The following is a 24,625-nucleotide window of genomic DNA, read 5'->3' as shown; positions in this document are numbered from 1 at the left end:
CACATTGTCAAGAGGGGATGGTTGTGGTCGGGAAGCTTGTACTGTTCTTTTCTGTGCTTTCCAACCCGTAGGGGCATTCAGATGGCTGCAGCGGCCAGGGCAGCCAGGCTATTGCTTGTTTCTCCATATCTCTGCTGTAGTGAGCCGCTGACCTTGGTGATATGGCCACGCTGAGTGTGAAGCCAGGACAGAGATTTTCAGTCCCAGACTGGCACACCAATGCTAACCTCATCTCTACGAACGCTGAGCGTCAGCGGTCTGCTTCCCATCAGATCAGGCAGGAAGCCAGGACTCTCCGGAATGAAACTAACAACCAGGTGGGCTTCCCAGCTGTTTTACTCCCCTTTTTGTTTGTAAAAACAGATTTGGGGATTGGGGGGGGGGGTAGGATGGGGGTGTTAAAGATCTGGCTGGCTGAATGGGGAAGTTTGTCCCTTTTCAACCTTCAGATCACTGAGATGGACCTATGCCAGTAGTGATGGAGGGTTGTTTGGAAGTGCTTATTTAGTGTGAAATTAGCAAAGCCAGCTGAATGCTGGGGGTGAAAATAATCTTCCAATAAAATTAGTTGTAACTTATAAACTAATTTGATTTGGTCATGCTCTCACCCATTCTGTGTTCACCGACTCCAAACGTATTGTCAGATCGAGTTTTACCAGCAAAACTGGATTGAATATCCTGGAAAGTTTTAAAATTCACTTCTGTGCACATTCATACCAGAAATCTGATCAGAACAGCTACTTTCATCCAGTCCTGGGATAGAAACCGTGCCATCTGACCTGTGACCAATCACAGCTGAGCAACAGAGCTTTTGGAATCCGAATAGCAAGGCGCAGGGTGAACAAAATTTGTGTGAAATGGTCAAACTTTGAATGAACGAATCTGAGAAAATCCCAGTCTCGCTTTTTTGACTAAGGCCACATCTACACCAGCACTTACGTTGGCAAAATATGTCGCTCAGGAATGTGAAAAAAACACACCCCTGAGCGGCCTAAGTTTTGCCAGTAGAAGTGGTTGTGTGCACAGCGCTATGTTGGCAGGAGAGCTGCTACCGCTGCTCATGGAGGTGGTTTTATGACGTCGACAGAAGAGCGCTCTCCTGTCAACACAGAGTGGTTACGCAAGGGCAGCTGTGCTGCTGTAAGCTCGCTAGTGTAGACATGGCCTAAGTTATTTGCTGTGATTTATCAACTCATAGCTCGTAGCTCATTTATTCAATTTTTAAAGCCAAAAGACCATCCCAATCATTTAGTCTGAGCTCCTTCACTAACGACTGGAACAACTTACCTAGGGAGCTGGTGGATTCTCCATCACTTTCAGTCTTTAAATTTGTTCCTGGGCAACAAATATTTGCCAATGGACTCTTCAGACTGGAAGAATCCAACAGCTGGAAGTTGAAGCTAGACAAATCCAGACTGGAAATAAGGCTCAAACAGCTGGAAGTTGAAGCTAGACAAATCCAGACTGGAAATAAGGCTCACATTTTGAATAGTGAGTAATTAACCACTAGAAGGATTAACCAAGGGCTGTGGTTAATCTCCATCACTAGCAATTTTTAAATCCAGAGTGGATTTTTTAAAAAGATATGGTTTATAGTTCAAAGGGAATTATTTTGGGGAGTTCTCTGGCCTGTTTTGTACAGGATGTCAAACTGGATGATCACAGCGGTCCCTTCTGGCCTTGGAATCTGACTCTGTAAGTCCGGGTCTCTTTCTAAAAGATCTACTATGGATCAAACAGAAGTTATAGGCTTGATGCAGAAGTTGTTGGGGGAAGTTCTTTGGCTTGCGTGGGGCAGGAGATCGGACTAAATGATCACAATGGGACCTTCAGGCCTTACTCTGAATTTTGCATTGCTGCTGGGCCTTCCATGGCATTTGGACTGGAGACCCACTGGCACCATATGTAAGAATCATACTGCTAGGCCAGAGAGCCATGTTATGGCTTAGTCCCCTTCCCAGTTGGGCAGGAACCTACATAATGAAAACCACCAAACTAATTGACGACGATTGGCACACCGGATACAAGGTGGAAGCTCACAGCCTGAATTTAAGGCACAATCGGATACGGCAAAGTATCTGACACTGGGGGTTATTTATAGAAAGCAGTAAATGTGTAAAAGGCAAGAGGGGTGCTGAGATAATATAACTGCTACACTCTCCTTTTCCTGCTCTTCAGCTCCTCTCTCTGCTTAAGCACAAGTCACAGTTCTCCCCCTCCCCCCCCAAAGGTATTAACACTGCATTAAACCTCAGAGCTATAATATACATATCCCTGAATGCAGGTGTTAGCAGTTCCCGGTCAGCTGCAAAGAGAGAGAATTTCTTAGGCTTTGTCTTCACTACCCGCCGATCCGGCGGGTAGCAATCGGTTTATCGGGGATCGACTTACCGCGTCTAGAGAAGACGCGGTAAAATCGATCCCTGATCGCTCTGCCGTCGACTCCGGAAATCCACCTCGGCAGGAGGCGGCAGCGGAGTCGGCGGCAGCGCGGCAGCGGTCGACTTTCCCGCGTCCTCACCGCTAGGTAAGCCGACCTAAAATACGCAACTTCAGCTACGGTATTCACGTAGCTGAAGTTGCGTATCTTAGGTCGGACCCCCGCTGCAGTGTAGACCTAGCCTAAGTAAACAAACATTTAATACACAAAACCCCTCCTTGTAAATAGTGTGGAACAACTTTTAGACAAATGCTATTCACCAGTAAAGCTGTAGGGGTTCTTTGTAAAGAGTTCTCCATTTTGCTGCTGTTCCATATATTTCAGTGTGAGGTTTGACGGACCATGTGCCCTCTTACAGGGGAGCTGGAGACAGCTCTGTGGACTCGGCAGCAATTACAGTTCCCAAGCCAATAGTCAGCCGTCTCCTCAGTTTCCAGCTGGATTGGGAATCTGCAGCCTGTATCCCAAGTGGTACAGTTACTGGGACGCAGCCTTCACAACAGATGCATCTCTTCATTTATGTTGGACATTAGGAAAAACTTCCTTTCAGGGTGGGTTAAGCACTGGAATAAATTGCCCAGGGAGGCTGTGGAATCTCCATCATTGGAGATTTTTAAGAGCAGGTTAGACAAACACCTGTCAGGGATGGTCTAGATAATACTTAGTCCTGCCATGAGTGCAGGGGACTGGAGTAGATGACCTCGCGAGGTCCCTTCCAGTTCTACAATTCTATGATTGGTCCTGCACAGATCAGCTGCTGAGTCCACAGATCTATCTCCAGCTCCCCTATTTGTAACCTTTTCCCTCTGAGCTCCGATTAGCTGAGCTGTGTGAATATGTGGAACCTGCAAGATTGCTTTCCCTCAGCGGAAACCCTTGCTCTGCGCAGCTTCAGAAGCAGCTACCGTGCATGTCTAATAACGGCCACACCCTGGGCTCTTCTAAGTTGCCCGCTGCTTTCTGTATGCTTGTGTCCTCCCCACTGCCCCTCTCTCTATCTTTGGACTTGTATTAAAAAACAAAACGAAGGCTGCAGTATAAACATGTGGGTTATAAATGCAAATGGCAGTTGATCTTCTATTCTAAAATAGATTTGCAATGTCCCCTGACATGCTATTTACCTTCATCTAATGCTTCGAGGTCTTTGTGTGAGTTTTTGCAACACCCTAGGAACTCTGTGAATAAATCTATCTTGTATCCCCCATTGGAACTGTTGCTTCTGGAAGACCAGCATAGTCTTGCTTCCAGAGAAGTCCTTGGCACAATTAATAAACGACAGCGTACAGGAGGTGAAATCATACATACGCACTGATTTGTAGGTGTGCAAATATTATAATGGGGACTCTGGGTTTGATGCTCTTGTGGCCTGTATCTTGTGTAGTTATTTACATTAGTGCATTAGGTGTCATATACTGTGCTACCAAAACAAATGGTAGGACTTTGCCCTGATAACAAATGCAGGGCAGTGAATAAGCAGGCCCTTGTCAGCATGGTGAAATGCACCCTCAGTCTTCACAATTTCAACTACAAAAATTAAAATGGAAATGGTGTCTCTTCTAATTCCAGACACAATGGGATGAGCATGACAACAGAACACGACTCGCTGAACGTATCGACAGTGTGAACAGATGGAAGGAGACCTTGGACAAATGCCTCACAGACATAGACACTGAAATTGATGCCTTAGCCAAAGTACGTTGGGAAGACAGATGGCTTAAACTCAACATATGCTCTTAATACGTGTGACTTTAAACAACTAAGGCCCTGATTCTGCAATGAGCTGCGCATGGACCGACTCCTCTATGGGGCTTAGCACCAGTGCTCTGAGCTCAGTGCAGGATCAGGGCCTTAAATTGCTTTCAGGAAAACACACCCACTAGCTTCAGTTCCCATCTGAATTGAGGCAATGCATAGTGCTGTGTGTTTCATATAGTCTGTCCTCTCTTTTTCTAAAGATCTTGGGGGGAAACATACCAATACATTAAACACTAAAATAAAAAAAACATAGGGAATAATAAGTGGGTTTTTAAAAATATTTATTTAGGAGCTCAACAATTTTAGGCAAGAATAATTAAAGTTGTCTTTATTTGACACCTCTTTTAAATTAAGAAGTTTGCATCTTTTTTGCCGTTAGAATCAGGAGTTTGTGTCTCTGTATTAAGCACAGTTTTAATAAAGGCTAAATCTATTTTGTGTGTTTCTCCTGTGCATTGCCAGTGACCCGCTGCGGGATCACAGGCAAGCCGCATTCTCTTGTGCCTGTGTTTTCCCATTTGTAAAATGGGGACCGAGCTCCCACAGCAGGGGGCCAGACTATTTGCAAAGTGCTTGGAGGACCTTAATGAAAGGCATAATGCCAGGGCTGTGATTAACTGGAAATGGGAAAGCATTTCTGGTCCCATTGGACTTTGTGGTCTCCAATGGGGAGAACCCTCTCTAATCCTTTCACTGCAAAAACCATGTGAGATAGTTGAGTATGACCGTAGCTGCTAGCTGCATTGCGCTTGGCCTCTGAACTGCGGGCCCGATCGACAGAAGCAGGCAACTGGAGCACATTGCACCCAGTAGACTGCAGCAGTGAGCCACTCGCTACAAGGTTTAAAAGCTGCTTCCAGAGGTGGCTAGGAGGAGGCTATCATGACGGGAACACCCCCAAAGGAGGGACCGCATCCCTAACCCGAGCTGCCTTCTCCCCACCAGATGAAGGAGGCAGCGGAACGTGCGCTGCAGGCCAAGAACTTGCCCTTGGACGTGGCGATTGAGTGCTTGACGCTTCGGGAGAGCCGCCGAGCCATTGATGTGGTGAAGGACCCCGTGGAGGACGAGCTGCACAAGGAGGTGGAGGTGATCGATGGAGCCAAGAGAGATCTGCAGCAGAAAGTGAGCGAGGCCTTCGAGCAGCTCTGGTGAGTCGAGCAGCAGAGCTCGGGGTGGTTCCCCCCCCACGCCGGTGACTCCAAATCGTGTCTCTCTGTATGGGGCTTTGGGCTAGCAGGGCGCACCCCTGCCTCCAGACTGGCCAGCGTCCGAGCAGAGAGCATGCTTTGCGGCCACACGGCGACATAGGCAGTATTACACGTTGCGTCAGCGCCTCACGGCGATGCCCGATAGTGTCCCTTGCCAGAGTGGGCCTGTTAAGAACGAATGTTGGAAGTGTTGCTGGAATCGTGGCATTTATGAAACAAGGGAAGGGGGAGGGAGCAAGTGTGGCAGCTAAAGGGTAGGCCTGAGCTTTTGCCTAGTGGTTTTGGGATCCCAACTTGAGACACCTGGCAGGTACCTGATTCTCAAAGGAGGGGGCTTAGCACTTCCTGAAAATCCAGGCCCCTCGAAGGCATCTTATGCCCCAAAGCACAAGCCTCTTTCAAAACCGTACCCTGCAGTGCCCAGCCTGCTGGGCCCTTCGCCCTTCTGGGTCACTGCTGTACAAGTCACTGCACTTGAGTCACACGCGGGCAGTTGGTTCAAGGAGCAGCTACAGCTGCGCCACTGAGTAAGGGTTGTCCCTGTGGAGGGTCCCCCGGGGCCAGCCTGGTGCTATAGAATCTCATCATTTATTTATTTAAAAAAAAGCCCAATCGAGTCTCTAGCCCCCATGGTTCCCAAGAAAGCTTTGAAAAAGTGAACCGATTTTAGGCCAGTTGGACGGCTGGTCTGACTCACTGTCTCTGTAAAGGGGGAGGGATCGCTCAGTGGTTTGAGCATTAGCCTGCTAAACCCAGGGTTGTGAGTTCAATCCCTGAGGGGGCCATTTAGGGATCTGGGGCAAAAATCTGTCTGGGGATTGGTCCTGCTTTGAGCAGGGGGTTGGACTAGATGACCTCCTGAGGTCCCTTCCAACCCTGATATTCTATGATTTTCTAACCTCGGATGGACAAGGCTGTTTCCTCCCTGAGTGAATCTGTCTGGCAGCCCATGTCTGAGCCAGGCTCGGTCTGCCAAGGAGAGAGATTTTCACTGGCTGATCCACTAACATCTTTTTCAGCCTGCTGACAGTGACAAATGCAGCTTATCCTACCCCTTCTTTGGCAGCCTCTTGCAGGAAGCACGCCAGCAGCTCAACTTTGATCACCGGGGAAAAATGGAAGCACTGGAGATAGACCGGGTCTGTTCCTCCCTCAACGTCAACTCTCCCAACATCTCGTTCAAGGTCAATCCAACCCGGGTCCCAATTGGGTAAGGGAACAACCAGCCCTCTTGTGGCCAAATCCAGGCTGTTTTAACCTTCATGCTGATGCTGGAAAGACTTGGGACTCTTGCCGCCTTTAGTAGAGTTTCTGGTGCCTCGTGGAAATGACTGGCTCAATTAGCAGACAGCCTGGCCTAGAGTTTAAAACACCAAGAGCTGAATTCAGGGCTGTCTTACTGGCTCTGCTGCTAGCAGTGAGTGATATCAGATACGGTACTCAGAGAAGCAAGCCCTCCCTTTCTCCATACTCCCAGTGATCGTCGTTACCAATAACCATTGGTCCTTCCCAAGCACCCTCCCTCCGCCTGAGTGTTTCAAAGCTCTTTGTGGGCACACGTGAGCCTCACAACATCCTTGTGATGTGACTTAATAGCATCCCCATTTTATAGAAGGGGAAACTGAGGCACAGAGGGGGAAGAGAATTGTCCAAAGTGTCCCAGCAAGTCAATGACAGACTTGTGGTGAGAACCCAGGAGACCGGCCTCCCTGTTGTAACCACTAGACCATGCTAGTTTCACAGTGAGGGTAATGATCAGAATACCCAAGGGGGTGGGGTAAATTCTCCATCTTTTGGAGCCTTTCAATCAATGTTTGGATATCTCAAAAGATGTTGGGCTCCATGCAGGAATCCCCGGGTGTGATTCCCTGGTCTGTGTTGTGCAGCAGGTCAGAGGATGATCACAGTGGTCCCATCTGGCCTTGAAATCGGAGTCTCTTTGCAATTGTAGAAAGTGTTTCCACCTTGGCATGGAGAGGTTTCTTCCAAGCTGTCTCTTGCAGTCACTCAGCTTATTGCCCGAGGCATGAGTTTAAACAGCCTGTCCTGTTGGGCGCTCTTGGCATTCTAGATCAACAACGCCTGAGCAGTGGGACCAGTACAGCCAGTACAACAAAGACCGAGCAGAGGCGGAAATGAAAGCCTCCACTGAGCTGCGGGAAGCCATAGCACTCACCATTGCTCAGGTAAATAAATTGCCCATCACCGATGCAGAAACCATCGGTGCAGTTAATAGATGTTAAGCTGGGTGATGTTAAGTCATGTGTTCCCCAGTGGGGATGGCTGGGTGAATGCAGCCTGCTTCGCAGCTTAGAAATAGGCGGGGGTTACATTGTGCCTTTTGGGGAGGGAAGGCTTGAAAAAGCCAAATCAAAATTAACCCTACAGCACCCATCTGAATAGTTCAGTCAAACTAGGCTTGGACCTGCTGTGTGGTGCTGCTGGTTCGTGGGAAGGGAAGTTTCCTTTGGCTGTCAGATGACTGCTGTTTCCTGAATAGTGATTTTTAAAAAGGCAAACGTGCCTCACTAGATTATTCCTTGGCATCATGAGTGTTTCGCAGCTCTCTACTGATCTCACAAGGCGTCTGCCTTGCCCCAAAGAGCAGACCATGGACTCCAAACAGATCTGGCATGGAGAGTGGTGTAGCACGGATATGGGCAGAAGTGGTTTTGGAAGAGAAGAGGGAAGTCTGTTGAAACGTTGGGGGATGTACCAGGAGGCGGTTCCAGGCATAGAGGGAGCTATTGAGAAGGGCCCAATAACTGAGTTATTGTTTCCTTATACTCCCCCATCTGCCTGTCTGTGCATCTGTCTCTTGGCTTTATATTTACGCTTTAAGTTCTTTGGGGGCACCTGGGACTGTCTGTTGGTTCTTTGTCTGTACAGCCCCTAGCGCAGTTGGCTCCTGGGTGTTTTGACCAGACAAATAATAATGAGCGTTGGGGTGATGAAGGGCACAGGGAAACTGTAGAGGAGCATGGGATGGGCAGGCGAAAGGTGAGGGCCCTGAAAGCGAGGGGTGTGTGTTATGGAGGGAGCAGGGTAATTGCTTTAACAGTGCAGGGGAGACGCCTCCTAGAGGCACATGCACGACCTTTAACTTGTTTTCCCTCTAGACAAACAACGAGCTGGAAGCTCAGCGGGTGGCCGCGGAGTTCGCCTTGCGGAAGAGGATCCGGGAGTTTGAAAAAGCCTACGACGAGCTGAAATGGCAGGAGAAGAACGTAAATTTCTGGCTTGTTTCCTTCACTGTCAAGCGCCCTTGAGTGAGATTCTATCTTCAGAGCGTATCTCTTGCAAGCGACACTTGATGGCATGAAATGCTTCCTTGCTGCGGTTCAGCACACCCCAGTGCAAGAGGCGTTTCTGACGGAAACCTCTTGGTACATCCACTCCCTGGCACATACCTACCTGCCACGGCTCTCCCAGTGCAATGTGGGACTGCTATGGCATCTATCCCACAGTGCCCAGCATTGGTACCAGGAGCAGCTTTTGGATAACTTCCAAATGAGAGAGACTGCACATTGGGAGGATGTCAGCATGACTAGCTGATCTGGTACGGCTGCAACACATGGCCGCCTGTTCATCCCGGGGAGAAATCATTGTAGCCCACACGGGGTCAGCGGGACCCAAGCTAAAGCAGGTGTTGTGATTGCCTGGTACACCCAGCACTTATAAAACACTTCAGGCAGCTGTTGTGTGTGGATGCAAGGCATCAGCTGTGCGAGCTCAAGGCATCCCAGCCACAGCTTCTCTGCAGTGCTCAGGTCAACAGGGCCATATTGTTGATAAGCAGCTAGTATGACACCGCAGACAAGTCTAAGCTGTTTATCCTCTCCTTGGGTTTTATCCTTGCTATTCAAATACAAAGGAAAATTCCGCTTTTTCTGATTGATCCTGTGAAGGCAGAGAAATGGAATTACAGGGATCACAGAGGGACGATCCGCAAACTGCTTCGAATCCAGCCCAGCTCAACACTGACTGAAAAATGTTCCTATCTGAAGCCCATTCAGTGGTGTGAGTGAAATAATTCAGTGGCTCTCGGTCCACAACACAATTGATGCTCATTGGCATCTGCAGGCCGAGAAGCCAGTTTGGGACCTTATATCTCGCCCTATTAACCCATCCCACGGCAGCCCTGAAACAACCACAGCATGCCTTGCCTGATTGGGGTGGAAATTGGATTTTTAAGCAGTGATGCCTGGTCCACACAAGCTGAGCAAGCTGTGTTTAACCCTATTTGAGCAGAAGTCCTTTAGTCCTTGTTTAAAAACCATTTCCAGCCTGGTAAAACCCCAGAAAGGCTGGAGCCTTCTTGAGCACAGCTGGTTCCCTATCTAGATCTCCTGGGAATTTCCGGAGTACCCAAAAGCCAGTCTTTGAGTGCACCCTTACTAAACTGGACAGCTGTAAGTGCACGATGGTAACAATCCCTTGTGCTGTGTGTGTTTAATCCTCAGACCTTGGAGGAAATTGCTGAGATGGAAGAGGACATCCGACGCCTCGAGGAAGATCTCAGGAAGAAAATGTGGGATCTAAAACTCGCGCACACTCGCCTGGAGACCCGGACTTACCGCCCCAACATGGAGCTGTGCCGGGATCAGGTACAGATGAGCCTGTAGGCTGGGGGTGGGGTGGGATGGATACTAACCTGGCATGCCCGTTGTCCATGAGGGATTTGAGGTTGTGAGGGTGGAACCCTAGATAGCGCTTCTGTGGCTCCGAAATGATCAGATACGTTTAGGTGTGGACTGAATGGAGACTAAAAGATGAATAAAAAGGAATCCACCATACTTGTGTGAGTTAAAGCATAGAAACAAAGTGGGGAGGTGGGCTAAGGGAAGGGGAACTTGGGGGAACCATAGCAACTAGCAAAAACCAGTACTGGGTCTACTAACTGTTACGGCCTGTTCCTGACTCGTAGGCGCAGTATGGATTAACTGATGAGGTCCATCAGCTGGAAGGCACCATTGCCGCCCTGAAGCAGAAGCTTGCACAGTCACAGTATGTTCCTATGTGGTTTGGGAGTTACGCATCCAAGAAAGAATAATGATGTTAACAAGCACCAGAAGGCTTTGTGACGTTCTTAGCAGGGGGTGCTGCAGGTCAGAAACAGGGTGCCCCATTAGGGCTGTGTGGGGAGCTCTGGACTGGAGACAGCAGGGGGAGCTGCAGGTCAGGATTGGCAGAGCTGGTGTGGGATGGTGTGACTACACTTACAAAATTATTGAAGGGTGGGGGGAAATTGGATGAACAAATGGGGAAATAGAAATGCTGCCTTGGGTATGTGTTAGATTCCCATCGTCATGTCTCTTGCGAGCTGCATTCCAGCAGCAGCATGTGGGCTTGCTATTAAAGAGACCTGAGCAATAAAGTACAATGAGTCAGGAACTTCCCCTGTAGCTCTGGTGTGCGTTAGCTTGAAGGCAAAGGCAAAAGCTGTGCTGATTTTTGTTGTGGTGAGAGAGCAGAAAGCTGATTATTTGTCATCAATGCCAGGAGGCAAGTTCAGTGGCACAAATGCACCCCTGACTCCCTAACTTGTGCTTTTCCCAGGGATGCCCTAGACGCTCTCTATAAACACCTGTACCGCATCCAAACTGATATGAGCTACAAAGCTAACTCCCTGATGCTGGACAACAAGTGCATGGACAGCAGGAGAAAACTCACAGTCCCCGCTGAGAAATTTGTGCCAGAGGTTGACACCTTCAACCGAACCACTAACCGTACACTCTCACCCCTGAAGAGCAGGCAGCTGGAGCTGGCTTAATCCACTGGGAACAGCATTGGGCAATGGAGCCAGACTGAAGATAAAACTCCTAGAGACTCAGTTCCGTACCAAGGAAAGCTGACATCTGTGTCATGTTAGATCAATGTTGTTCTCCTGCCCCCGAAGTTGTTTTATAACTGTCTGTCCCCTTGCATGATTTGTATAGCTTCTTGCACTCCAAGGAGCATTATAAACAATAAAGTCTGTCCCCAAGAGCACTTGTCATCTGACAGCGTTGGAAGCATTTTACGATGATTGAATCCATGTGGACTCTCTAGTGATTTAAGTCCTTTAAAGTGCGGGACTGTGCTCTGAAAAGGAACTGTGTAACAGTGGTACCTCTCCAGATCGTCTTCCTGTGCTGATAGATTCAGATCTGCCCGCTTTAATGTTTAAAATAATGTTTTGGTTTTTTTCTCCTTCTCTTAGCCCTGCAGAGCCAACGCTGCTACAAACAAGGGAGCTGGAGTCCACTCTGGCTCTTGTGGCAACGGACTTGTTAACTAAGAGCTAGTTGCCTAGTCACTGTGGGCCCTCAGTTGTTGTGTGTGTCCCAGTAGTGCTCACTCCCCATGTGCTAGGTCTTGTCTAAACACCCAAGAAGACATAGTTGCTGCCCCAGAGAGCTTGCAATCTGTCCTTGTTATGCTTGTGAAATTGGGATCAGCATTTGCCCTGTCTGTCTGCCTGTCTCTGGCTCACTCTTTATCACCAGTATTAAATGTGTTTATGGGGCACAGATGCTACAGCAATGGACCCTGTAGAAAGGAACCCAGCTTGATTTCCAGATGCCAAGGTGAGTTTGCAGGACCGGAATTTAGGGGAAAACCAACATCTTCATACCTGTCAACGTGGGCAGGTTCCCGCCATGTCTACCAGCCTGGGGTTTTTCATAGAGTTTAGAGCAGAAGACAACTGCCACTAAGCATTCATTTTATAAAAAGTCCTGTCTACCCTGGGCTTTCTAGCCCCAGTGAGGGGGTTGTACAAATCCCTCGTGTAACAGTACAGGTCTAGTATTGTAAATAGTCATTCACTGTGCCTAGATTAGGTGCTTGCACTACTGCAGCTATAGTGGTGGCTAAAACCCCAGGGTAGATAAGGCCCCAGGCTCGAGTCCGTGGGACAGCCTAGGAAACCTTATACCAGGGACCCAGCTATAAACTAATGTAAGGTGGTCTGTGGTAGGCTGCAGACCGCCTGAAGCAACGGCTCTGAGGGGTATGAACTGCCCCAGTTCTCAGTTAGTGTCACCGCTCCAGCCTAATGCGATTTAAATATCACTAGTGAAAATGTCCTCCAAGTTCGGAGGAAAAAGGAAGGGCAGGAAGTCAGGTGCTGCTGTGACACCTCTTCTCCCCCACCATCCCCATGCACAGTCCCCAAACTCCTCCTGCTCTGCCCCTCCCAGCTCTACCCCCCAGGGTGCCAGTTCCCCCCCCCCTGTCCCCTGGGGGCCCTGCCCCCCCACCCCCAGGCACTAGCCCCGCCCTCCCTCAGGGTGCCAGCCCCTCCCCCTCCGGGGGCCCTGCCCCCACACCTCCAGGCACTAGCTCCGCCCCCATTTCTCCCAGATCCTAGCCCCGCCCTCCCCTGGGGCCCCACCCCCGTTTCCCCCAGTTACCAGTCCCCGCCCCCCTGCCCTCGGCCGGAAGAAGATGGCGGCGGCGCTGGCGGGCGGGTCGCTGGGCCGGGTCCCTGCGCGGCTCCCGCCGGCCCGGGGCCGGTTCCGGGGCTGCCTGGCCGGGGCGCTGCTCGGGGACTGCCTGGGCGCCACCTTCGAGGGCAGGGAGGTGGTGGCGCTGCCCGAGCTGCTGCGCTACCTCCGCGGCCTGGAGCCGCCGGGCCCGGCCGGGGGCAGCGGCGAGGAGGCGGATGGCAAAGGTGGGGGCCGGCGTGGGGCTCACGCACCCTGCCCTGCCCCCCCCCCAGGGGCCTGTCCCGCGCACCCGCCCCCCCCGGGTCCTGACCCCCCCCCCGCCCCCCGCATACCCTGTCCCCCTGCCGGGTCCTGAACTTCCCCCCGCGCACCCTGCCCTCCCCTGCGGGTCTGTCCCCCCACCGGGCCTGAACCCCCCCCGCGCACCCTGCCCCCCCGGGCCTGAACCCCCCCGCGCACCCTGTGCCCCCCCGGGCCTGAACCCCCCCGCATACCCTCCCCCCCCCGCGCACCCTGCCCCCCCCGGGCCTGAACCCCCCCGTGCCCCCTGCCCCCCCCCGGGGGTCTGTCCCCCCACATACCCTGTCCCCCCCCAGGGCTGAACCCCCCCCGTGCACCCTGTGCCCCCCCCCCCCCCCGGGAGCCTGACCCGTCTGCCCCGCACACTCTGTTCTACCCTAGGGATGTGAACCACCCAGTCCAAACTGCCCGAGGTTAGTCGCTTTCATGCAGGAGGCGTGTGGGGGAGAGAATTTTTTTTAGAAAAAGCAACTGTCACTTGAAAACTGCCCCCAGTTGGTGCAGGACTGGTACCTGGAACCACTTTGAATGCATTCTTTTGAAATAATTAGATTCCACGTTGACTGTGTTTCTTTCATATTAATCCCAGATCACTGGTCTTGTTTCTCTTACTGACACCGCCACCTAGGGTGACCAGACAGCAAATGTGAAAAATTGGGACAGGGGGTGGGGGGTGATAGGAGCCTACATAAGAAAAAGACCCAAAAATCAGGACTGTCCCTATAAAATCGGGACATCTGGTCACCCTACTGCCACCTAATGTATTACTAGTGAAGGCGTGTTCCTCCACCGCTGTAGTTGTGCCTCTGCAGTCAGTGACAATTTTTAATCTCTCCCAAGGCCTGCTAAGAGAGCGGAGTGTCTGGAAATACAGCCAAGGCTTTTACACTCCAGATTCACAGAGAATTCCCCTAGCAGTATAGAAATAGGATTGGGATTCTAGAGGAGCAATAGGACCTCTTGGTGTTTGGATGATCATCTGGTATTTTTGCCTTCTCTTTCAGAAACGCTCTGCTACACAGATGACACAGCCATGGCCAGGTGTGTGGTGCGGTCCCTGCTAGCCAAGGGAGAGTTTGATCAAGTTGATATGGCCAGGAGGTAAGGAGTTGCAGTCACCACAACAGGGAGATCTGTGTTGCTTTTGCAAGTGATAGTGAGTGAAAGCTAAGCAGTCACTTTGAGCTGTTCCCGTTAAGTGCAGAGGAATTCAGTCTGAAGTGGCCGCCTATTTGTGTGGAGAGACTAAAAAGAGCAGTGGCCCCAGTGCTGCAATTTGGCCTGTGCCTGCAGGGTTTGTGCCATCCTAGATTCTCATTGACTTCAGTGTCATTAGAGTGGCATCTCAAATCTGATGTTGAAACTAAACAGGGGGGACACTGTCAATGTAACTTGTGTTGTAAGCAAACAAGTTTGTATACTTTTGTTATTAAAAGCACTTCAGTGTTTCAAAATTATTCCCTTTCTAGTTTACTTATTGCTTGGTATGCTTTTTACACTTCCCTGAGCTTTGGGCAATGAAAATCTTTGAAGTCAGTTTGTTTTATAGTCCGTTTCCCATTCAGATACTTGGTGCTGAAGCGTTTGGGTTTCAAATGGTGAAAGGCAAAGGTTTAATTGTTTAAAAACTGTCTCCATTGGACTTGAACAAACAATATTTCTGCCTGCCTGTGACTAGTAAAAATGTTTCCAATTATTTTTTAAAGTATATCTTAAAACATCAAAAAGTCAAGAGCTGAAACCAGTGATTTACACAAATAGATATAGTCAGTACAACCACATGGTTCAACCTCTGTTATCCTCATCCACCCAGGTCTTTGGGGCAGGGATTTTTCTCTTTCTACAGCACATATCTGTACAGCACCTAGCGCAGTGGGGCCAGGATACTTGCTGAGGTCTCTGGATGTTACTCTGATGCAAAGAATAATAAGGCTTTATAAAAGCATCTTTCAAAAAAAGATTTTAGTAGCAGACCAAATGTAAGTTGAAACTGTCCCTTTCCAGTGTGGTTTTTCTAATTCCTATGTAATTGCTGCTGTTTTACCTTTGGCAGATTTGCTGAGGAGCACAAGAAGGAGCCAGATCGGGGCTATGGGATGGCAGTCGTCAAAGTGTTCAAGAAACTTCTGAGCCCCAAGTGCAGTGATGTGTTTGAGCCAGCCCGAGTGCAGTTTAATGGGAAAGGCTCCTACGGGAACGGTGGTGCTATGAGGGTAGCAGGCGTTTCGCTGATTTACCCTGAGGTTCAGGATGTGAAGAAGGTGCATTACAGGGAGGTTGTTCAGGCACTGGGGCTCCCAGATCTCTGCTGATGGGATGGGGTTTGGTGATTCTCTTTTACTCTGGTTTCCTAATGATTTTTTTTTTTTTTTAATCCACAGTTTGCGAAGCTCAGTGCTGAGTTGACTCATGCCAACTCACTTGGCTATAACGGAGCCATCCTGCAGGCGCTGGCAGTGCACCTCGCCCTGCAGGGAGAGCTTAGTCGGGAAAGCTTCCTGGAGCAGCTGATCGGCCACATGGAGGATGTGGAGGCAGATGATAAATCTTTGGCTGATGCGCGAGCGTAAGTAGGGCTCAGAGAGTTGCATTGTGTCCTCCATATGGAATTTGGTCTAGTTCACAGCAGTGTCTTTCTCTTGACTCTGTACGGCTGTCTACCTAATGCCTCATAGATTGCACTCTGTCCTGTCTCTCGATGCTATTCTGTGCATGGGAAGTGTGAGATTTTCCTTCATGTCATTAGGCTGTGTTTTGATTTTAGCTGCATGGCTTTTCCTGTGACTGGGAAACTCATGTTTGAAAATACAGACTCCTCGCCTCTCTCTAGAAGTGGCCTGCAGAGCCTCTCTTGCCACACACTCCGCTACCATGAACACGTCTCCCAGTCTGCCTTGGTGTGAATGTCCTCGGAGTGAGGAATTCCTCCAGGTTCCGTTTCCCTCTGCCTCTCCCCCTCAGTCCAAGCCAGTCCCTTTATGGAGTGGAAGAGTGTGGTTGTGATTCATAAAAGCCGTCCAACCTGCTGGCTGCATGCTGTTAGGTCTAGCTTCTCCTCCCTGTCCCGTAAGCAATTTGTGAGACTTCAGTTTGTCCTCTCCCATATCTGGCCTTTCCAAGAGAGTTGACTTGCTGCAGACTGGTAAGATGGGTCCTTTTGTCTCCTCCTCTGAAGCCCTCATTCATTCATTTCAGTTTGACGTGCTCTCAGAACAGCTTTGCTTTGAGGTTCTTGCTCATTCTCCGCATGTGTACAGGAAGTCTCAATAGACATGGCCATGGTTCAAACACCTGGAAATGTGGGAAGATTCACTCCTATAGCCACTAACGTTTCTTTTTTCGGAAAGTCTGGGTCCCTGGGAGCCCTCTGTTTGGACACCTCTTCATAGGCTGGGTTGTATTAGATCAAATCAAGCAGATTGCTCCCTGGAGCAGAGCATTTGTTACATTCCTGTCTCTTGTCTCCAGGATGGGTTTTGAAGAATTACCATTTTCAAGGCGTCTTAAGAAGATCAAGGAATTTTTGGAGCTTAGCACCGTTCCAAAGTCAGATGTATTGCTTGAGTTAGGTAAGCACCTTTCTTCCTACAGGGATTCAGGAAAAGCCATGGGGCAGGGCCAGCTTAGGGAGCCTGTGGTTAGTGCTTTCCTGGACTTCTGCCTCTTGCTCGCCAGACCAGCGGGGGTTGGATGTGTTGCAAAAACTGCATGTTCAGCCCTGTGGAAAGAGTAAGTGTGTGACCCGCTCTGTGGTGACTCCCTCCCCGAGGGCAGCCTTGGTGGATGAAAGGCTGTCTTTCCAAGAGAAGAATAATGCCGAATTTTCCAAGATCTCATCTTAATGACAGTCCATCAGTCAGATCTTCCTTCTGGACACCGGGCAACCCAGTGATGTTACAGGTTAGACTGTGCCTGGGCATAGTTGGGTGCATGTTCCTGACTGGAATGGTAGTGGGGTGCTGATCAGGAATGAGACCAGCGGAGAGCATGGGATGGAAAGAAACTTGCATAGCGTCTACCCGCACTTCACCTGGCTTGAACCAGCCATATTAGAGTTTGAAATTGGCAATAAGATGAGCTCATGAACTAAAGGGAAGGGATGTAACAGTCCTGTTTTGTCACTGAATGTGGTTGGTTTCATTAACAGGCAATGGCATTGCTGCTCTGGAGTCTGTCCCCACTGCGATTTACTCCTTCTTGCGCTCCATGAAATCCGACCCAGATATTCCCGATCACTACAACAACCTACAGAGGGTCATCATCTACTGTATCTCGCTGGGTGGAGACACAGATACCATAGCTACCATGGCTGGAGCCATTGCAGGAGCTTATTATGGGGAGGAGCAGGTACCCCCGTGCTGGGAGCAGAGCTGCGAAGCTTTTCAAGAGACAGAAATGCTGGCAAATAGCTTGCACGAACTCTACTGCCAACGACTTTGAGCCACAGAAGTGGTGTCTTGTGCCAAGGTTAAAGCAAGTGGCTACCTCTGCCTCATTGATCAGATCCATAGCAAATGGGTCCACCTTGTCTTTAATGATCTGTAACCTGTCCAAGCCCAGAATGGCACTTGCTGTCATGTGTCGCATGGTAGAAGTGAGACTTGTACCTTATTTTTCTGTTACAATTGATCTGGAGGGTGCTTGCACAGAGAGCTTTGGACGATGGAATCTGTTGTCCCACCAAAGCACAGAGGCAATATCTGGTTTCTGATGAGATTTCTGCTTCTTACCAAGGCCTCTCCTCCTGTCAGTGTCTCATTCTGTCATACGACTTGTCCAAGCTTCAAGTGGGGTCTAAATCCAGGAACCAGCTTCCTGTCATCTGTTTCCAGATTCCACAGACTTCCATTCAGATGTTCACAGCCTAACCTTCAGGAAGCACTTGGGTTGCGCCATACCCATATTGCAATTCTTTTGTCATCTTTACTCTCTGCATTACACCTGTGCCTGACTCCTTAAACTTTCCATTGCCTTATGCACCAGACTGCGACCTTCCGGAATGCTGCTCTTGCTCTGGTTACTCTCTCTCCTCCCAGTGCCTAATCTGTGCTGTGCTATCCTTACACCCCATTCTGCACACCTGGTGTCCAATGCATGTGGCAAGGTCACTAGTAAACCAGTGGGGAGAGATGTAGTAAAACCTAGTGGTACCTTAGGCTCAAATCTTGGTCCCATTGAAGTCAGTGACAAAAATCCGATTGACTTCAGCGGGAACAGGATGCAACTTTAATTGCTTTCAACCTCTGCACCTGCTTGGGATTGTCTAAAAGTGGACAGGAGGACGGTTTCAGTTGAGAATTCACTTCTGTTAAGAAAGGGCTCATGTACTAGGAGACCGTGCAAATGGTAGAAGATGTATTAGAAAACAGTGTTCTGCAGTGGGATGTTTAAAAATGTGCCCAGTCAAGCAGGCAGAAAGGAAATAATCTGAGTCTGTATGCAAGCTGAGTTGTGGAAATAATGTGTTTTGAAATGTCTATAGTAATTACAGAAAACAAAGAAATAAAAACCATCGTGTTTGCAGGCAGCTATCGTATGGAAATGGGTATAAATCCGAATATTCCAAAGATTTTACTAAAACTGGGAAGTGAACACATTACTAATAGGGGGCTTATTTCCTGCTGATGTCAGAAGAAAGTTATTGTGTGTACATATGAACAATCTGGTTGTAATTGGGTTATTCCTCACCTTTCCTGTACTTTGCTTCCCTAGAGTACCAGTCTATTGCGTGAAGCTTTAATGGATTTTCCGTGTATACACATGACTATTTGTCCTATAAATATGTGGAATTATGGGCCCACTGTATTTATAGACTGTGCTGCAGATCTGAGAAGTAAAACATTATATCTTATATACTTCAAGAGACTTTTCAAGGAAGACATTTAAAAACAAATTTTCTGTTTAAACTGAGCTTGTTTTTCTTTTGAATGGAAAGAAGTTGTGGAGCTTGCACAGGTTAGCTGTTTATAAAGTCTAGCTTTTCCTAAGCTAGGATTGAAATGTGTTTTTCTTAAAAGTAATCCAATCACTTAGGATCATTGAAGGAAAATACAGGAACGGTGGCTAATTATCAAAGTAAAGGAGTTGTGTTGCATAAATCAGTCATTAGTTTGGAGCCTTATTTGACCTCAGCCTCTTTAGGTAGCAAACTAAAGTTTGGACGACTTGGACAAAGAGATGTTCTTTATACGTGCTTCTGGTATGGAGCCTTTCCTAGCCGGGGTAGAAATTCCTGGCCATTCAACTGTAGCTGAACTTGGAACCCAGTAGGGAAAATCTTTATGCACATTTGCGCAGACTAATTGGACTGGAGCCTGTTCTCCAGTGGTGGTGTGTAGGGATGGGAGTTTCCTGTGTGGAAACCTTGTGGATCAGTGGCAGGCTCTTGAAGTGTTGCAGTGAAAATGACAGCTCAGCTGCAGAAGGCCTTGGTCATCTTCTGTGTCCTCTTTCACAGCTCTGCCAACCGGATCCCGGTCTTTTTCCTGTGACCTTTGACGTTCATGCAGAGCACAATTCATCTACTGGTAAAAAGCTCAGCGTGCTTCAGCCAGAGCAGATGCTAGTCCCCTGGCAGCATTTCCCATATGTCCAAACACCAGTGACCATACAGGCTCCCAGCAAAGAAACTGCACTCAGACTTGTGTAATGCCTGTGATGATGAGTCAGTAACATCACTGGAGCTATGGTTGATGGGCTGAGTAAGGGACTTGGTTTTCCTGTTGTGTTAAGGCACCATTTATAAATCTGGCTCCATTACTTCCCCATCACCTTCCTGTCTGGGCTCCCCACATCCTTATTGGAGCTTTCGAGGCTTCCCCAGTATCAAATTTCCTCTGCAGTCACCTCCTGCAAGCCGCAGTATACTTGGCTGGAAAGTGCCCTGTGGGTGTCACCTGTAGTAATTTGCCAAGCCCTGCTCCAGCTGGGAAGCTGCAGGAGACCATTGGGTCTGTTGGCAGGAGCAGAAAGATCTGTGCCCTCTCCTTGGGGTTCTTTGTTATAAGATTGCAGACAGCTTTGAAGTTTAGCACTGCTAGTTATTCCAGTGCAGAGGGCATTTAGCCTTTACCCTGTGTTAAGTGCAAAGGTGGTTGTGCTGACGCCATCACAGTGTGGGATTGGGGAATGATCCTGATTGCGTTTTCCCAGATCTTGCCTCGGCAGTTATAACAGTTCTGAAATTAACCTTGCTTCCATCTCCCTTCACGACTGATTTTGGCCTTTACTGAGCAGCACTGGTAGGGGAGGGTGCACTGGGTGCAGAACTAGTCATAAGTGTACTAATGTGGTGATAATTTTACTAGACCATAACTGCACTTTAAATGCCATCTTTGGGCTTTATTGTATGTAATTCTATTTATAGTTTTACCCTCTGCCTATATATGTCCCTGTATGGGGGCAGCCAGCCTCTTGTGAGGCTAAATTGCAAGGGGAATCATAGGAAAGGCTTTAGGCTATTTCCACACACACCCCCCCCCCACGCCCCCCCACTTCTCTTCTTTCAAGACTCAGCCTGAAACTGCTTCGTTATGGTTTCTTAAAAATGTTTCTCCGGAAAGCAGGATGAAAGCATTTCCAGGTCAATTAATGGCATCTTGTGAGGAGCCGGGCCTCCTGCTTCATTTGCAGTAAGTTTAATTCTTGAAATCTGCTGTAAAAACTGTTCTCACAATGGCTGCTTTTGTTTACAAGCAGTGAATGGCGAGACTGTCGTGGTAAAAGTGGGTAATGCCTGTTAACAATAGAGGGAGTTTAATGCACTGCGTGGCAATTGCATGACCCCAAAGTATTTCAGTGCTGGAGTTTTCACTCGAGTCTTGCTTGTAGAAAATACTTGCAATAAAGAGCAATGGGTGGAAAGGAGTCAACTGCTGGAGCCTTGCTGCTAGAATCAGTTCAGATTAGTTATTATGTCTAGCGCACCAAAAGTGTCCTGGGACTATTAATAAGATGCACCAAGATGACACTTTGTCTTACACCCCTAAATGTAACAGGGTTTAAAGGGACATGTCAACTTAAAATTCACATTTCTGCCTGGAAATGTTTCACTGGCTATAGCTAACATTCCCAATTAGGAGACTTGAAAGAGATCACTTAATAAATATTTTTCCCCTCTTTGTTTCCTTTGTGCCTCTGGCAGCACTTCATGTATTAGTCAGTTTCAACATTTCCCCAGCATAGTCAGCCAGTCCCTTTTGTCTGTGGAGAGAGAGAGTTTTTAAAATAAGGGAATGTGATTATAAAAGCACAAGAAAATAGCAGTCAGGGGACACAGAGGCAGGGTGGTATCTAAAACTAGTGATTTTTTTTAATTGACTAGCTTTCAAAATGATATTGCTTAAAACAAAACAACCTTCCTCCTCACCCCCACCCCCAAAGAAAACAAACTGATGGAATCAATGATGATTAAAGCCCAAAGAACTGAGTCGCATTCTCACTGGCTTCTTTTTACAGGGAAGAAGGTAAATGGGTAGCATAGTCCGTATACATATTGGAATTTGTTATGGTGGCAAGGGTAGTCATAACCAGCTAGCACAATGTGGTATTCTTCATAGTTTTGGAAGCTTGAATAGAAACTCTGCATTGTTACTTAAAATTCCTGTCTCCTTCCCCATCGTAGAAGGCACGCATGCTGCTCTCTCCTTGAGAAGGAGCTTGGGAGTGATGGGTGAGCTCCTGGCTTTGGGTTCATTTTTAATTTCTAGCAAAACCCCATTTTTCCAGGAAAGGAAACTCCAGCATGCACTCCTGTGCCTTAAATTCCTCAACGTAATAATTGCCAGGTAGAAGAGGAAAAAATGTTGCAATATTTGGAAGGCCCCAAATTTCACCATCTTCCTTTAAGGAACTTCTGGACTGTGGCTGTGAGGCAATGTGGAATAAGTTTTTCCTATGTTGATCAGGGAGCAGGATAGATGCCATCTCCTATTACCATTCTCTCAAGCTAAGTCTGAGTTGAGTGGGCAACCGGGAGGTGACAGACTTTGAATGAAAGCTGATACCCTCAGCCTATGCCAGTTGTGCGATCTCATTCCAGTTCCTAGGGGACAGTTACTTACATTACCAAAATCAACCCTCACCTTTGCCACCAATCGGTCCACTCACTGGCAGTCTTAGCAGATAAACCATGGACTGAATGGACTATGAAGGCTTAAGTACCCCTTCCTGTGGGTGCACACTGGGGTGTTGCAGGGAAGCCTGTTTCACTGCCAGTGACCAGGATGCGTTCCTGTTGCATGAAGAGAAGAGAGGACTTCCGTATCTAAGGCTGTGCATATTACAAAGGAGAGCTCATAGGGCAGGCAGGATGAGCTGAGACCTATGATTATGGCCAGACTTATACAAGGGTATTTCAGAAGTGGTACTTTGAATATAGAAACTTTGTCTTATCGTTTGGGTGCTGGCTGCTGCTACAGAAGGTGTGGGTTCAAATGTGAGCTCTGACATAGACTCCTTGGGTGAGCCATGGACTATTCCCGTGCCTCCTGTCCCCAGAACAATGGGATATTAATCTTTCCTTCGCCTGTTCAGACTGTAAGCTCGTGGAGCAGGGGTTATCTCTTACTATGTGTAGGTGCTCCTGCAATACAAATAAATCATAATAGGACAAAGGCACAGCTGAGATGATCTTTTATACAATAAGTTTTATTGATGTTGTGTCAATACAATCAAGTACTGTAGTTTTAGTTCTGAAGAGGCCAGTTTCCGATCACAATCAAAGAGAAGGCATTTTAAACCAATTTTACTATGACAGACAGAGCATGTAATAGGTATTTTTACAAAAACTAAAATCCTCTATATACTAGGTTAGAAAAGAAGATACTAGAGGCAAACTTAAAAAAAAAAGTAAGAATTTGTATATAAAAAATGCACACTGTAATGTAGTTTTCATAGTTAAAAATTGACAAACTTCATCCATCCCAACCATTTTTTGTATGTGTGTGACTGATACCAACATCCCAAGTGCTCACACCCATGACAGAAAATAAACCTTCCTGCTGGCAAATATTACATACTGCGTACTTCAAAAGAAATCTTCCTGACAATATCTGGTTTACTGAACACCTTCCCTCCTTCACCCTGTGCATCGTTTCCTAGCCTCCCTGTGTGTGTAATATCCTTGTCATTCAATTACTGTGTAAATGTAACAGGTTATAGAGCTGCAGAAGGGTGATTATGGTTTCTGCTCTGCACATGAAGGGAAAGTGAAATTGCAAAATATTTTCTACAGAACTGAATGAGTTAATATTTGCATTTGGTTATAATGTGCATTTCTGTCACTGTTTTTGCCAGCCAGAACCAGAGGATTGAATTAATAACAAAACCAAACCAGGACTGAACGTAGGTTAGAACACAGTATAAATAAGTTGCTTTGTCGAGTAACAGGCTTAAACTTCCACCCTTGAGTGAATTTTCAACTGTGTGGAAGTTCCTTACCCTACTGCAGGTAGCATATGTAAGTTACCATCTCTGCCTCTGGCAGTGTTACGTGGTTCAAGGAGTGAGACCTCTTTGCTCTGAAATGAAGGGGTCTGCTGTATTATCAACTTGAGTTCATTGTGGTTCTCTGCAGGAAAATACATTTAAACCAAGAAGACAGAAGCCCCATGCCAGCACTGTCCTTTCAAGTGTGGATTTGAAGAGAGAAATTGAGCTCCTTTTCTTCAAATTTTAGGTCTTTACTTTATGGTTCCTATTTCGAATGGGAAATCAAAGAACCGCTTACCAACAGAATCTGGGCCGTGAAGGGCTCTGACATTCTTCTGCCTTCAGGAATTAAAAACATCTGACAGAATTCAAAATATCAGGCTGTATTTGTCTTTGTTAAAAGTTCTATCGCTTCACAACCTGCTCTTGTAAATCCAAATAAAAACTAAAACAAAGGGGAGGGGAGACCCAATTCCAGATTCTGTCTGAAATGTTAGTCTATGGAATTTTTTTCTTTAGCTTCCTTCTTTTTGTTTCCTGTTTTGTAATTCAGGGATGGGCGTGTTTTGGAAATGGAAGCCCTGGATGGCAAGACACACAAACGCAGTGTAGTTTAAGAAAAAAAAAATCTATGTTTAAATAGTTTTATCTACAATAAATCTGGAGAATAATATTAAGTCACATTCTTACTCTTTCTCTCTCCTTTGGCCATATTATAGGCATCATGGACATTTGAGAGTAATGAACACTGAGCTATTGACTGAATGAATTTCAGCTATTTTCTTAGGCACATGTCTTTGTAGAAAGGAATTCAGTATAGTATATGTGGCTTAACTTCAACAGCGTTCTATCTACCCAGGGTGAGAAGAATCTCTTTAGTAACTTTTAAATGCAATGGTCTGTAGCCATTTTACCTTACCGCAGGCTGCAAAGCAACAGGCTTCAATTGTTCCAGTTTGCAAAGGCCAGCACAGCCACGTGGTCAATAGCTGGGCACACCAAAAGCTGTAATAAACCTTTTAACCCATATTCAAATCAATGACATTTCAAGCATT

The 24,625-nt window shown here is 47.7% G+C and overlaps 2 protein-coding genes across 2 annotated transcripts; both read left to right on the top strand.

The window, feature by feature from the left end:
- The first annotated feature begins 161 nt into the window (after nt 1–161).
- Nucleotides 162–11,179, top strand: TEKT2 (tektin 2). The gene is made up of 9 exons (XM_065421839.1): nt 162–317; nt 4,007–4,132; nt 5,141–5,346; nt 6,473–6,616; nt 7,478–7,592; nt 8,526–8,633; nt 9,870–10,013; nt 10,334–10,413; nt 10,966–11,179. The coding sequence occupies exons 1-9, from the start codon at nt 162–164 to the stop codon at nt 11,177–11,179; spliced, it is 1,293 nt and encodes a 430-aa protein (XP_065277911.1).
- Nucleotides 11,180–14,157: 2,978 nt separating this feature from the next.
- On the top strand, nt 14,158–19,231 carry ADPRS (ADP-ribosylserine hydrolase). Its single transcript, XM_065421561.1, has 5 exons — nt 14,158–14,240; nt 15,193–15,400; nt 15,521–15,705; nt 16,608–16,708; nt 17,287–19,231. The coding sequence occupies exons 1-5, from the start codon at nt 14,173–14,175 to the stop codon at nt 17,577–17,579; spliced, it is 855 nt and encodes a 284-aa protein (XP_065277633.1). The 5' UTR covers nt 14,158–14,172; the 3' UTR covers nt 17,580–19,231.
- Nucleotides 19,232–24,625: the final 5,394 nt, after the last annotated feature.

This window comes from Emys orbicularis, chromosome 23 (assembly GCF_028017835.1).
Source record: "Emys orbicularis isolate rEmyOrb1 chromosome 23, rEmyOrb1.hap1, whole genome shotgun sequence".
NCBI lineage: Eukaryota > Metazoa > Chordata > Testudines > Emydidae > Emys > Emys orbicularis.
This window is presented reverse-complemented; position numbering and strand designations above follow the sequence as displayed.